This window comes from Watersipora subatra, chromosome 10, assembly GCF_963576615.1.
Source record: "Watersipora subatra chromosome 10, tzWatSuba1.1, whole genome shotgun sequence".
Classification (NCBI taxonomy): domain Eukaryota; kingdom Metazoa; phylum Bryozoa; class Gymnolaemata; order Cheilostomatida; family Watersiporidae; genus Watersipora; species Watersipora subatra.
The window spans coordinates 11,971,967-11,989,058 of NC_088717.1; the positions used below are offsets into that span (position 1 = coordinate 11,971,967).

Here is a 17,092-nt window from a genome sequence, read left to right on the forward strand (position 1 = left end):
GTTTTATACATTGTTGAAGAAGCTGAGATGTAACAGCTGAAAATAACTAAATCCTTGTTAGAGAGGTAGATAATGCTGAAGTTATCAAATATCTTTAAATAAAACACAAATGATCCTTTATTCTATTTTTGTACCTGCTCTGGGTCTGAAATTACTAACTGAACAGTAAATATTGATAAAAGCCGCTGTTGCACTGAACTTCTCCACATTTAGGAAAACTAGCTACTTAGATTTTAGAGAATATATCCAAAAAATGAAATAAAGCACAACAGGAGTGTATCACAACAATATAGTCTGAGCGCTTCTGGTGATGTGCTTCTGGTGAGATTCTAGGATGCTCTAATATACTAAAGTGCTGACTCTCCGGCTCGAGGGGTCCAGCTGGTCATTTCTCTTTTGACTGGCCAAGTTCTAGGTCGGCTGGCATCCCCAGTGCTAGACAAGCTAGGTTGGCTGGCATCTCTAGTGCTAGACAAGGTTTCAGGCCAGCCGGCGGTCACCACACTGCGGCAGCCAAACATTGTTCTTGGTTAATCAAAGCAGCACAGGGTACCATAACATTTAATAACAAAAAAGCTCAATGATGAACTGACAGTAAAAATATTATTGAATTGAAAGTTGCAGATGGCGTTACAGATTGGTGTTTGAATAATGTTTTTGTGAAACTTTTCCCAAAGACTAAGTTTTATTATTATTTTCAAAATATGAAAAAAGAACAGAAAGATTTGCAATCTTTGTAAAATATTAACTGGAACAAGCTACAGTGCTATATGATAATAAAATTTCTCACTTTTTAAACTAGATTACCTAAAATTGTTCAATTTTCTTATTTTTGAAAGCAAAGCATCTGTTAAACAAATGATTAGCAAAAATATAAAATTTTCATGGACAATTTTTAACTTTCCAAGTAGTGTAAAAATAATATTTTGCTAGAGCATTCCAAAAGTGATATGCTCAAACCAACTGGTACAAATTCTATAGCTGCTCCTCAAAAATGAATAAAGAACGTACAAATGTCATGCACACTTTTTAGGTAATTGCGCTGAAATTATCTGCAATGATGAGTTTCCAGCATAGCTTAATGTGTCAACTATAGGAGACATTGTAGTGGAAAAGTGGCTAACAAAAGGACATTTTACTTGCGTTCACACATCGGCATTGACGGTGTAATTCATATGGCTATGTTGAGTCAACAAAATTGTTTCCTGATGTAACATTTTGAAGCTTATATGGCAAATCCTTTTGTTTCAAAAACTGTTTTTTTCTAACTTTGAAGTTATTGTGGCAAAAAGAAACATTATTTTTAAATTTTTATACCGAGATGTAGCTTTGAAATGCTGTAAATTTAATTTTCAACAAAAAAGAACTTGCACTTGCCTAGTACTGTATTTGTGCCATCCTTGACATCGACTGTTTAGAGGGTGAATGTTTTTGCACCCTTTTAACTAGTTGAGAAAGTTATTTTTAAAACGTTGCTTTACTTTTAAGCGTCAGTCTAATAAAACAATTATTTGCAAGTAAAACATGTTTTTTAGAAATTCATCATAATAATCCTGTGCCAGTTGTTTTGTTGCATCTCCAAAACGATTTTAGAATTTTTTTAAAAACCTATTTCTGTTTGGAACCTGAGCAGTTCCAAATAAGTCTACAGCTCAAAAGTATTTAAAACTGTGCTCCCTTTTTACAAAAACCAAACCTGAGAGAACTAAACTACCAAAAAAACCACTATAACAGGAAATAACTTCACTTGCTGTGAAACTGTAGGGGCCATGGAGTCAGTCACACAAAGAAACTTTTAACTGCTTTTAGTTTTCGTTTAAAAGTTGGTTATCTTCTATAAATCTAATGCTGTTAACGTTTAATAAAACAAATGTAAGGAAAAACAATTTGTGTGCTAATAAAGTGAATACTAAACTATGATAAAATTTATTTTGCTAATTGTAAGGCCATTTTTCCATGCACTGAATGAGGTTTTTAGGCACATGTCAAGGGTGACTCAGACCAAATTATTAAAGGTTGACATGTACCAAAATTCACATTACAGTTATTTGGTATCAAAAGATTCCCCATGTCTCACTCTGTTGTGTTGTAGGTGCAAAATATGTGAAAATGTGATTACAAGCTCTTTAAAGCTCAAAAACATTCAGTTAATGGTCGCCATCCCAAAACCGCCGTAGATTGGAATCAGTTTATTTCTCTGACATAGTCAATCCATTTGGTTATTGTTTTGACCCGTGATGTTTTCATGTGAATTGAAAGGCCAATAAAAGGCTCAATATAAAACCTTTCGCAGCACTAGTTTATGACAAACACATCGGGTTTTACCAAAGAGCCCTTACCAAATATAGATGCTCGCTACTTTACAGTTTTGTTTCGGCTTGGTCTAATAGTCTAGTCGTAATCTGATCATGTGTTTCATACTTCCGAAAGTGTGGATAATTTTTTATCTCTGATGTTTACTTCGTCGCCTGTAATTTGAGTGCAAGGATGTTTATAGATTCGAACTGACAAAACCTCATCCCAGTCTAAGCGCTTTCTTTTTTAAAAACGATGTTACCAGTCACACTTTCTGTTTGTAAATAATCAATATATAATATTATCAGCATTAGAACTCATATGTTTACACAGCAATATGAGGGTAACGATGAGACAATTTACAGGTAACCTATCTTTAAATCATTTGCGACACTTATAGCATTGTATCTGATGCTATATTTCAAGTTTGATTCCGATCATTATCTGGAATACAAAATAAATAATAAATAGATCAATAGAGAAAACTAACATTGCGATTTGAACACATTAGTTGATGGCATAATTAGACGGAAAAACAGAAAGTGTGGCTATCGATATCATTTTTGAGATTATTTTTTCTTCTGAGGGTTTTCAACCACGAAAAAGTTTTGTCGATTTGTTATCTTGAACAATTCTGCAAAAAGAGTCATCTAAAATAAGAAATGGAATCTTGAATGATAAAAACATCTTTTTGCTAAATTTTCACCGTTATTGACAGGAATGGACCGCAGATACTACTACTTTGAAAAGGCATGGTGGATGAATGAGTCAAGTAAATACTACGAAATAGACAGAAATAGCACCATTGCCGTCAAGACAACTGGAATCTACATTGTTCATACCAGTGTAATGAATTTAAAACATAACTTTAGTGTTTAAAGCAAGTTGTTTACATACATAGTATTAGTATAAATACCGATGAGACAATGGCTTGTATGTATATATACAGCTTTAAGGAATGATATGTTAATATGACAATATATCATGTAATATGTATTAAATAATAAAATTATAACATATTATTATAGCATGTTATATAAATTAACAAATATAATATATATCTTATATTCATAATATTTAATACAAATTATGTATGTTGATATATATTTTATATATTATAATACATTGTTGCTAAATTAAATAATTTATACTATATATATTAATACATACAGTGAAACTCGGATAACTCAAACTTCAAGGGACCGAGCAAAAGTGTTCGAATTATCAGAGTGTTCAAGTTATCAGAGCACTGTCACAAGTCCATGTATTTACTTATTTATTAGTAGATACATGAACATATACAAGCTATAATATAAATCAAAAGCACAAATGGCTTGTTTCAAATTAAATGCTTCTAATGTAAAGTTTAAAACGTTTTTATCAAAAATTATAGAGATTTTTCTATCACTTGAGATTGGTTTGTTGTTTGAGGTGATGTTATTGCCAGGACGTTTTTTTAGATTGACATTGGCAAAACTTGATCGTTGCTGAAATGCTCAAAGAAAAGACATCTTTTTCTTTTGAGCGTTTTACCCACGATCAATTTTGCCGATCTTTCTTGAAGTTTATGCAAAGATTACCTTACTTTATCTGGGATTCGTTAAGAGCAACACTACGAGGCAGTTCAATTAAAAGTTTTACGAGGTTTTAAGGTACATTGTATATCACTCACGCTTTTTGAATGGATACTTATTGAATGTACACACGTATTTTGTGTTTAGGTCAAACGATGAATATTTTTTTTGCTAAGACAACTTATAGCCTACGTTTAATTTCCAACAATTTTTAAGACGTTTTAAACATTCAACATTTCGACGTTAATTCAACACGGAATCAACGTCGGAAAACTATTCATCACGGGCTAGCCGGGTCACGTACTCAAGGATTTTCGCCACGCAAATACAAAACAAAAACAACATGCTGTTTTTGTTTTGTATGTGCGTGGCGAAAATCCTTGCGCCCGTGACCCGGCTAGCCCGTGCTACTCATCGTATAGCAGTATAAATCAAATTTCACCAAACCTTTAGAACAGTCGTTGACAAAAATATTTTGCCGATGGAGGTAATAACGACACTTATGAATTACGAAAAGTTGAGGTATACCTCTATGGCTTGGAATAAAGTGATTTTCTAAAGCGATAGCAACCGTTTCGGTAGCCGTTGGGCAAAAAACAGTTCGTTATAACAGTGTTGAGTTCGAGTTATATAGAGCCATTTATCATTGCGTGGGAACGGACCAAGCAAATCCAGTCGAGTTAACCATGTGTTCGCTATATCCGAGGGCGAGTTATCCATGTTTCACTGTATATAATAAATATTATATATGTGTAACGACATATAACTAAAGCATGGAATAGGTTGGAGTTAACCATTTTTTTCCAGGTTGATGTTTCTCTTTGGGGTCACATCAGGTCTGTTTGTGCTTATGCACTCATCAGGTGACTGGTGGTGTACGGATGGTGGAACTGTCTCTCCTGGTGTTGCTGGTGTTACTCGTGGTGCTACCTGGATTGTATTGGCTTAGAAAGTATTTCTTGGAGCGCCTGCGTGAATTGCTGATCTCACTTCCTTTTTTTAAGGTTGCTGTTTTAGGTCTGCAAATGATGCGACCCTCTTTTGTAAGGCACATATGGCATTTCTTTGTTTGGTTTAAATAGGTTTAGCTTTCTTCATAATTTTCCATTTAATCATATAGCTTGTATAGCCAGTCGTAAGCTTCCAGATGTGTTTACTGAGTTCTGTGCTTTGTTGTCACTGTATTAATGAAACCTCGTGGTTTGCGTGTGGTGTGTGGTGTGTGGTGTGTGGTGTGTGGTGTGTGGTGTGTGGTGTGTGGTGTGTGGTGTGTGGTGTGTGGTGTGTGGTGTGTGATGTGTGATGTGTGATGTGTGGCGTGAAGTGTTTAGTGTGTAATGTGTGTATGTGTGGTGTGTGCGTTTGTCTGTCTGAATTTTTAGCATGATGTAGACAGTTTTTATTTTGCTAACTTTTCAATTCTATCATCGAAGTCCGGTGAGACCGCCATGTCCTTATCCGTCCTGGTGATTTTGTCAGTGTGGCTGTTTGATGCGAGTTTGTAGGACTTTGTCACATTGTTGTGTGTGAGTGAAGTGTACTGGTCAGGCCTAGGTTTGTAGTAGCTTGTAGTCTTGTCAGCTCTGAATAATAAGTTTGTACCTGCTTTGGCTTGTTTTATGTCAGTTTATAGTTTTGTTTGAGAACATCTAGGAAGCTTAAGACTGACAATACAAGCCATAGGATTAAATGGAAAACTGCAGAAAGCTAAACCTATTCAAACCTAACGAAGAATGTTATCTGTGTCTTATTGAAAAGTACTGCACCATTTGTGGCCCAGAAGCAGCCACTTTAAACAAAAGAAGTGAGATCAACTATAGGCGCAAGAAATCTAACAAAACATTTTTAAGGCAATATGATCCAAGCAGAGGTAGAGCTACGAAAAACACCAGTAACACCAAAATCGGCAAATCTACCAGCCATAGACAACCAGCCACCTGATGAGTACAGAGCCACAAACAGACCTGATGTAACCCCAAGGGAGAAACATCAACCTGGAAAACGATAAGTTACTTTCACCTATTCTAACACTTTAGTTATATATATACAGTATATATATGTTGTATATATACAGTATATATAAGTATAGTATGTGTATTTACTGTATATATACTGTATATATACTTTCTATATACTAAATATACTGTATATATACTATATATACTGTATATATACTATAAATATATATACTGTATATACTATAAATATATATACTATATGTATACTATATATACTATACATATAGTAGATATATATATATATATATTAGTTATAGTTATATATATACTGTATATATTGTATATATATTTATAGTTATATATATATACTGTATATATTGTATATACATTTATAGTAAATATATTTACTGCATATATAATGTATATATACTATATATATACAATATACTTATGCTATCTATATGTATACTGCATATATACTATACATACTGTATATATACTATATATATTCTATATATATACTATATATACTAATGATATACTATATATACTATATACGACATATACTATATGCTATATATATACTATGTATATACTGTATGTATACTATACACTATATATACTACATACTATACATATACTATATACTATATATACTATATATACTACATATTAGCTATATACTATATATACTATATACACTACATATAAGCTATATACAATGTATATACTATATACTAAATTTATACCATGTGTATACTATATATACTATATACTATATATTGTACATATATACTTTATAACATATATACCATATATAGAACCATCTTAAAGCTTTATGTGTAGCGTGTACTTGTATCTGAGGTAACATCATTCGGCTTTCCTTAACTATATTAATTTCAAAAATGTTTTTTTATGGCCACATGTAACAGACAACATTGAAATCCATTTGCCTTTGATGTTTTTATATCAAAAATCTTTTGTGCTTTTGTCATTTCTAACAACCTTGTATCTACTTATACCATCATGTAAGCATCCTTTCTGCTTTTACGCAACCTAGAAACTTTCTCTGCGCAATTATGTTGGGCTGAGCAAAACTTGTTCCTCAACGCATCATCATTAGCACACCAAGAACAATATTTCAGAATGTTTTCATATACCTACATGTGAGCAACATGTACCTTTTCATATACCTTTTATTGAGCAACATTTATTTTTGACTTTAGATCTCTTTTGAGAAAATGTACAAAGGCGACCCTTCACATTATGGTGTGTACAAAGTGGATTCCAAAGGCAATAACAAGCAAGTAATAGGCAAATGCTTGGCTAATTCAGCAGAAAAGAAAGATCCTAGTGAAGGGAAATATCTATGCCAAGCTTGGCAGGTGAGTTCAGTTTTTATAAACTCCTCTATTCATAGCCATTAATGAAAGTCTGCTGAACAAGTGTCTTGTCAACTGTGTGAGACTCTACATGCAATAAAATAACCAAAACAAATAAGAAAAACTTTTAAAACAAAGATTTTTAAATCGGCAAAAATTACAGAAGTGATTTTCAAACACTGGTAACCGTTTGGTGTAAGATTTTTAACATGAAAGCATTACTATTCTGTACTAAGAGAAGTTCATTTTCTTTTAGTTCAAAGCTAAATAATTGTTACAGCAAAGAGACATCAGCACAGGCTGGTACAGTCGATCTTTGCAAAAATAAAAATAATTTGGTTTTATAGATTGTATACCGTCATATAGGCACTCACCACGGCCTTTACTGAATGGAAGAGCAAAGCTTTTTCATAAGCCCTGGTATATATGCACATTGGGTATCTATAAGCTCAGTAGGTTACAGAATCTTACCAGGCAGCTTTTGGGATGTGCGTCCCAAAACCGATCATTGATCTTCAGCCCAAGTTCCTACAACTGTAGGGCACACGAGAGATGCCTGCGTATACAACAGTAATTAATTCATGCCAATAAATGTACAACAATAATTATTCACTTTGGATAATTAAAAAGAAGTTTTATATATAGTGAACTGTTAGTTTTCACATCCTCTTTGCTAAAACTATATATATTTATGTATATACATATATATATACATATATATATTTCCAAAAGTCTGTGGATCTGTCATTTCGACAATAGCTATAGCTAGAGCACACGCTAATTATTTTACCAATGCGGCCAAGCGTTATGATGACCATGTTAAGAAATATTTTTCGTAAGGTTCGATTACTATATCTAGGGCCAAGGCCAATTCTTTTTATGTGGACAAATACATTGAAATATTTTGGAACCAAAGTATATGCATCACAATGCTTTTTCGTCTTTTGTTTGCTAAGGCAAATTTGTTCCGCCCACGAAATCAACAATGATTTATCTTTAACTTGAAATTTGGCGATTAGTGTACCGATCATACATGTTTATGTTATTAGTGTACCGATCATACATGTTTATGTTATGAGTGTACCGATCATACATGTGTATGTTATTAGTGTACCGATCATACATGTGTATGTTATTAAAAAATACACGAGTATCCGTGATGCAAGTTATCCGTATCCGTGATCTGGTATATTCGGTATCCGTTATAATAAACACGACTTGCTAACGTAAATGATATAATAACTGTTAGAAGTTTGAAATTTACTAAAATACTTTCTAAAACTTCCTTCAAGTATGTGCTTAGTAAATTAAATTCATTTAAGTTAAATTCGGCGTTAAAGTTGCACGTCTGTCTTGAAGGTAAGAATTCTTCACGTAGTACATTGTAACGTTATCTCTTGCAGATCATAACCACAAAATGCACTAAAGTCATTGTAGGCACTTATAGTTACCAAGGAAAACATAGTATTTTGGTGCTATTTTTAATGATGATGATTTTTACCAGGAGGTGATTGCATTAGATAACGACTATGGGTGTCTATACCACTCTATGTACGTCTATAGCCCACAGTATTTTTGCATGCAATTTTTTTGCATGCCAACACTGAAACGAACTGAAATCATATAATTGTATACCAAATAATTTTTGATTGTAATCACAGTGAAATAGACTATATTTAGTCATTACTTTCTAATAAGTTCGCATTTCCATTTAAACATTTTTATATTTTTATTTTTCCTTCTAATTTATTCCAAGAAAACATTTCATTTAGGTTATGAAATTTTAAACTTACAGTTGTTTGAAAACCTTTACAGCTGTTTAATTTATTCTTAATTCAGTTGTTTTGCACAGAACCGTTTCCTCATGATATGAAGTTTGAAAGTGACAAAGTTTGAAAACTTTACTGTTGCTTTTATTTTCTCTCCTAATTTATTTCAACTATAATTTTCTCATGATATGTAGTTTAAAAGTTAGAATGACAAATGTTATTATATGTTAAATACAAATCAATTTTTTGTCCAAAGACTGTTTCATTACCGGGGAACACTGGGTAGCACTGTTACATGTAGTATATTTATACCGTAAAACCTCTAATTAAATGCCATGGCACTGTATTTTTCAACCTTTCTTTTATAGTGGCGATCAATTTTATGGGGTGTTCAAATAGAGGTTTTACTGTATATGTTATGACATTTGTTTTGCTCAGACTTTGTTTTGAGACTGAGAACTCTGAAAGATGTGAGGTACATGTCCGATGTCCGCGTTCATGAATTGGAAAGTTAATATTCTTTGTGTACACAGAGGACTGTGCAATGCTTTCACACACAAAAATGGTGATGCAATCTTGTGTGATGGTAGATACTGTTTGGCTATAATGTTGTTCATTAAAACATAAAAATGTCATCATGCATTAAGAATTTACAGTGATCTCTCCTACTTTGCAAAGGTTACATTACAGATCAACCCACAAAATGAGAATTTCTGCAAAAAATTGTCTAATTCTTTTGAAGTATGAGACATAATTTTAACGCAGCAGATTATTTTACATGCTTTCTAAACTTTTACTAATAATATACATACTGTTTTATTTATACTTATATACTTATTTAGTGAAAAGTATAAACAATACTAAAATCGGTGAGAGATTAACAAAATGGAATGGTTGAAAATTACTGCGTTAAATATCAGATGTAGAGACAATGCTATCTAATTTTATTAAAGACTCTTTGTAGATGAAGTAAGATTCCATTGAATAGCTAAATAATGATCTCAAGCTAACCTTGTGAGAGAGTTTATTTGAACCAGCTCATTGCTTGAAAGTTTCATATCAATAGACTGTGTTTTTCATTTGTTCCTTTGCAACGACACTGACAGTGTATTGCTACACGTATCTGAATAAAGGCCACTAGCAGTGAAAGAGTCTCATCCAGTCACATACCGACAATAAACTATAATGAAGGGCTTTACAATGTACTGGTTGTTCAATTTATTTAGTTCTAAATAAAACATGCCTGCTACTTTAAAACTTACGTTACCCTAATTAAGTAAAAATAAAAAAACTTAAGTGGTTGTATAATCCTCGCCTCGATACAGCGGAATAGTAAAAACAGCACAAGTAGAAAAGGTTACTTACCAAACTCTGTGGTGTTTTCTGTAATTATTGTACGCCAAATATTTACAAAAAAATTATAAGAGTTTTAAATTTCTGCTAATAATTTGGCTTCTAACAGCCAAAGATTAATTATCAAATAATGCTTACAAAGTATTTTTGTTTATACATTATGAAACTAAGGAAAAATTTCTCCATGCTATTCATCAAAGTGTTTTATATGTAGTTGTGTTATTTGTAAATGCTTGCTAAAACATAGTAATAGATTTATTTTGTTAATTTTCAAAAAGAGTTACAGCTTTGATGCAGGTTTCACCAAGCTACACAAGTATGTTTCTTTAAATAAAAACTAACAATATTTTTGAAAAAGCTCCAATGAATGGATAGTTGCTGTTTATAATAATAAAATACATTTAATGGGTTGCTTTTGAAGAAGGTGAAAGTCTGTGGCAATGAGTCATTTTAGTGCAATAAAAATGTTGAGTTTTCTTCTGGTTCATTTTCTGTATTTGGAAATAATAAATAGAGATATGATGCTCGAAATCTCTAAGCCCACATTTACCCTAGCCTTCGTAGAACATTCACCCGACATGAAATATTTCATGCCAAGTTGTGCAAGTTGCTACAAAGTCTACCACATAGAAAAGGTTTTTAAAATGGTTATAAAACCAATCTTTTCCCAAAGGCCCACCTTATAATTTCTATCTTGAAACATAAATTGGTTATCAATGCTTTGGGCCCTTTCCACTTTTAACGACAGTCATATTTTGATAACTTGTAAAAGTGGATGTCTACTTGAAATTAATTCTAGCACAATTGCAACTCACTAAAACTGCTCTTTGCCTTATAATTTACTGTTAGCTATATGTATAACCTTTAAGTACGAAACAAATTGATGTTTTTCATTCCATGTCAAAACAAAAACCAAAATGAAAAAGAATCACGAATTATTGAGTGAGTTAAACAAACATGTTCTAAACTGGATAATTCAACGGTATTGTGGAGAAGTCGTGACAGTTGATTGGCCGAAAAGGATGAGGATTAGCAGAAATTCTTATTGATGAAATGAATAGCTTTTTACAATCACAAAGAGTAGACTGGAAAACGGTATTGTGGACAAGTTGTGACAGTTGAGTGGCCGAAAAGGACGAGGATTAGCAGAAATACTTATTGATGAAATGAATAGCTTTTTACAATCACAAAGAGTAGACTGGAAAATGGTATTGTGGACAAGTCGTGACAGTTGATTGGCCGAAAAGGATGAGGATTAGCAGAAATACTTATTGATGAAATGAATAGCTTTTTACAATCACAAAGACTAGACTGGAAAACGGTATTGTGGAGAAGTCGTGACAGTTGAGTGGCCGAAAAGGACGAGGATTAGCAGAAATACTTATTGATGAAATGAATAGCTTTTTACAATCACAAAGAGTAGACTGGAAAACGGTATTGTGGAGAAGTCGTGACAGTTGAGTGGCCGAAAAGGATGAGGATTAGCAGAAATACTTATTGATGAAATGAATAGCTTTTTACAATCACAAAGACTAGACTGGAAAACGGTATTGTGGAGAAGTCGTGACAGTTGAGTGGCCGAAAAGGACGAGGATTAGCAGAAATACTTATTGATGAAATGAATAGCTTTTTACAATCACAAAGAGTAGACTGGAAAACGGTATTGTGGAGAAGTCGTGACAGTTGATTGGCCGAAAAGGATGAGGATTAGCAGAAATACTTATTGATGAAATGAATAGCTTTTTTACAATCACAAAGAGTAGACTGGAAGCCTTCTACCCATGTTGAATCAAACGCAACAAAGTATATATAAATTCCTTAGCAATAAACTTATCGTAACATAGTTGACTACTTGTAAGAGAACAGTGATGCTCAAGAAACATCTAATGAGTCATGAGCTGTTGTGAATCTCTAGCACAAATAACTTCACCTCTGAACTTTTTATTTTAACTTTATTAAAGCAATTTTTCCTATAGTGATTCAAACGAAACTAAAAGACATTTTTTTCCTTTTTTGTTTGTAATCAAGAACATCACTTTTAATGATTAATAATGCTAATGAAAAGTATACACACACACACACGCACGCACGCACGCACGCACGCGCGCGCACGCACGCACACGCGCATGCACACGCACACGCACACGCACACGCACACGCACACGCACACACACAAATATATATACATGTATATAAAAAAATTGTTTCCTCACCCCGGATACCCCGTATGGGTGGTAAATTCTGCTCTAACTCGGGTCTCCTACCAGAGACCTAGGAGTTGAGCACTCGCCTCAAGATCTTAGCTGTTCCCAATAGCGCACTTTTCTGCAACTCACCTGAGTTGATTGTTGTTGGTATTTGGGCAAGCCACATTTTATGCGCCGGTGTTATTGCGCCCAGTGCCCCAATGACTACTGGGATTACAGTTGTTCTTACATTCCAGCATTTTTCAATTTCTTCTCCAAGAGGGAGATATTTCTTTACCTTTTTTTTTCTTTGCTGGCTATATTGTAGTCATTGGGTACTGCTATATCTATTATAGTAGCCCTTTTGTTTTCCTTGTCTACCACCACTATATTTGGTTGGTTTGCCAGGACATGCTTGTCAGTTTAGATGTAGAAGTCCCAGAGGATTTTAGCGCGGTCATTTTCATTGACCTTACCAGAAGCTTCCCACCAGTGTTGTGGTTTATTAAGGCCATACTCATCACATAGACTTCTATACACAGCACTTGCGACATGATTATGCCGCTCAGTGTATGCGTTCCCTGCTAGCTGCTTGCATCCACTGATGATGTGTTGGATGGTCTCAGGTGCATCTTTGCACAGTCTGCATCTAGGATCGTCTCTAGTGTGATAGATTTTCGTTTGGAGTTGCCTTGTTGGGAGCACTTGCTCCTGGGTTGCCATGATTAGTGACTCTGTATTGGCCGTTAGGTTTCCTTTGATATATATGTATGTATATATATATATATATATATATATATATATATATATATATATATATATATATATATATATATATATATATATATATATACACGGTGATTGTTTCAACAGTTTCAAGCTTGTATACTATGTAGCTCTTTGTGACTATATGACTATTTTTGTAGTTGTTTCCTCTATATGACTATTCGAAGTTTCAATTTTGACAGCCTGAACTCTAAGGCCAATTCAAAAAATTTTTCAAAGCCAATCATGATGCTAGTTTTTGATAAGCATAAACATCCTGAAGCTATAAAACTTTTGAGAACATATTCAACAACACTTTGCACACGAATACTGCTTCAGGGTGAAAAGAACAGAATGTGAGGGAATAGCGATGATCTCATAGGGTAGCAAACCTACATGTAGACCAATTTGCATCATATTACAAACATGTATGTAAGCTTGATAATGCTTCCTTATGTAAAGTATTCAAGGTTTCATTCAAAATCTCATCAGGCCTAGTACAATTTTCATTCTACTCAGCATGTTGCCTGATTTCTTAAACTACTAGGGAGACTGTAACACGGAAGTTATCATTTCCTGTGTCTAACATTTTAATGAGAAGGTTACTAACTCCAAGTCATTTGATGATGCATTACTATGTGTAGCCTGTAGACCTAGATAAAACATAACCCTTTTATTTATAAGCAGGCCAGCTAATAACTAAGTAAACACCCTGCGAGTCGAATACTAAGTCATGAGCTTTACTTGGAATTCTCAAATTACAGTAGATGCCTTACACCGTGAATAATCTGTTCCGATAGCGTTTAGGTTATAGGCATTTTACATTAAATGTAACGTAAACTACTGATGAATAGACTAATATGATTATACATATAATATATATTTTTATTATATGTATGAATAATATGATTGCACATAATTGGGATATTGTTGGCTTCGTACGACTATGTATTCCTTTTTTGTACCACCTACACAACATGGTTTATGGGCTATGACCATGGTGATTTTATGTTAAGGGGTAAAACTTTCAATGTCAATTTAAATCAAATTTTTATCTTTTTCACAGCAAAGTAAATATTGCATGTGTTTGAAATAAAGTAAAACAGACACCCCTATAAGTCATTTTCTCTTTCAAATACGGTATGAGAAAAAAGGGTAAAACCCTCTTTGAGAACTTCACCAACTTGATGTTTTACGTTATATAAAACTTTTTATGTACTACAATGAAAATACTCTATATAATTTTTCACATTCAATGGATTTCATGTAAAAAGAAGTTTATGTTATAAGAGTGTATAAAGTTTCTGACATAGCTTCAGCTATTTAATGCAATCGGTGATAATACGCTGCAAATAGCAATAAACTTTGGTAAAATATTTGGAGTTGTTTTTTCTTGCAAAATCATGACAAACTAGTCATTTACTGTTAGTTTGAACCTACATGTAGATGTAGTAATTACAGGTATTATAAATTATATACTAAACCTGGCTACACTGTATGAGGTGAAATAGAAAAACTTCCGGCAACAAGCTTGTTCTTTCATCAAGTAAAAGTCACATCTGTTACATCATTTCCTAAAAAGTTTTCAGCGAACTACTTCACATTTTAGTGCAATGACTACAACGATATCATTAAAAAAATCATAGTGATTTTAGTAATTTATAGCTTAAAACAGGCCTAGTATTGATAGAAAAAAACTAAAACAGGTTTTCCTAACTAACTGCTATTCGGAAATGTTTTACTAAGATTCCATGCTTCAAATGGGTTCGGAGTTGCTTCCACTCTAAGTTATAGATGCGGTAAAACCTGAATGCATTAAATGCCTTTTTTCTTTAATAGATTGGCGCTAAGTAATTTGCTGTGAGAGCAGTTTGACATCATAAAAACACTTACTGCTGATGGATCTAAATTAATAAAACTTGACTAAGCTCTTCTTCGTGGAGGTGAAAAAAGTTCAGCAAAACCATTATACGCTCTACCGTGACTCACTAACGTTTTGGCTTTACTTGTTGCCTTCACTTGAACATTTATATTTTATGGGGGTTTGTTGGTGCGAGGATGCCAACATAATTACTATTTTAGTCTTAACTAGCTGAACAAGCATGAATTGAAAAAATGACTGGGTTGCAAAAGCGAATCTATTTCAACAATAGATACATCACAAATCTTAGAAAATCTCGTAAAATTACCATTTTTGAAAGGGTGCGGATGCAAAGTATTTGAGAGCAGGTAACTCCAAACTCAATCAAAGCATGGAAACACAGAGTTTGGCATAGTTCCAGCTTAACATATTTATAATGCTATTCAGGTATTTTCAGTTGAAATGAGTGGCCTTTGGTTTGCTCAGACACAATTTTCAATTTGGCATAATTTCTTATGCAATAATACATTGATAACTGATTTATTAGCAACATATTGTTTATGCTTTTGCCGCAAATTGTGTCATTCCAGATGAAAAGTTAGGCAATTGTAAGCTGAAGCGTTGAGAAGAAGGCGTTATATTAAAAAGGGAGAATCCCCTTAAGTTGTGAAACATTCCCGACCCCCTATAAATTCACACGGCAAATGTGTTTGTTTTATCTGACATTTCTACTCAAGCCAGTTAAACAAGGGGTTATAATTAATCGACTTAGCAGGGGGTTTTCAGAAAATTCTGAGACGCAACAGGCATTACCTAGTCTGAAAAAAGATATAGTTACAACATACAGCATACATCATAAACAACCTGCTTAGTACATATGATGTGCATGACCACTGCTGATTTGTTAAAGTAAATTCTCAGTTTTCCATTTTTTGATTTCGAAAAACGTCTTTCGTCTCCAAAAGATTTTCTTTTCTCTCAAATACATTATATATATAAGTTACAGTCTACATTCTATACATAACTTGCACTAGGCTGAAAGCTCCGTGCACAGTGAGAGATAATCATGAGTGATAAGTTTTTCCATGATTATTCTTGAGATGGCATGGTGGCTGGGTGGTGTAGTGGTTAGTGTGCTTGCTTGCAAAGCAGCATATCCAAGTTCAAATCTCATGCGGGGCAATACTTGCTCCTCACACCGATAGAATGGTTTAAGGCAGACAGATATGGTTCTTACTATAGTAATGAATATTATCTATTACATAAAAAATGAAAAACCTGCTAAACGGTACAGATTCTGTTTGATTTTCACTCATTACCTTGTATTTTTTTGAAGTTTTGGTGTTTGGTGCTTCTTTATTTTTTTGCATTTAGAACAAATGAAAAGCAAGATAAATGCCAAATACTCTTCTGGGTCTTAAATTCAATCCAATGACACATTCGTATTTTTAGGCAAATTTAATTGATTACCAGGACATGTTAATATTGAACACTGACTGCAATAAAAGTTTAGCACAATCATTACGATTTTCTACATTAAACAAAATATCTGTGTTGTCTTACCAGTTTCAGCAAAAAGACAGCTTAAAGCTGATATGAATCACTAATGTAAAGATAACGAGGCAAATAGTAGAATACCAAAAATGCAAGCATACTCTAAAGAAACGGTCTAAACTCCCCTCTACCTAAGACTACCACTAAGTCAACTAGTGGCCAGAGATAGGTCTCATACCAGCCGTCTGAGGTCTGGGACAGTCTCCCCGTTCATTTCAAGGAAATAATATGTTTTGTTAGACTTAGAGTGACAATAAAACAATATCTGTTGGATAATTTGGTATAGCCTATCCTGAGGTTTGCTTGATTGCTGACTTTGAGACCAGCTCCTTGACTAGCCATGCTATTGCGCATTGGCATAACTACTTTCATGGCTACTAATTGATATAATATTC

At 33.4% G+C, this 17,092-nt stretch overlaps 1 protein-coding gene across 2 annotated transcripts in view; it reads left to right on the forward strand.

Moving 5' to 3' along the window:
• Positions 1-17,092, forward strand: part of LOC137405855 (uncharacterized) — a 30,405-nt gene that overhangs the window by 10,158 nt on the left and 3,155 nt on the right. For both annotated transcript variants that reach the window (XM_068092281.1, XM_068092282.1), the window contains exons 5-6: positions 3,014-3,141; positions 7,054-7,212. In XM_068092281.1, coding sequence (XP_067948382.1) covers positions 3,014-3,141; positions 7,054-7,212 — 287 coding nt within the window. The remainder of the gene's footprint in view (positions 1-3,013; positions 3,142-7,053; positions 7,213-17,092) is intronic.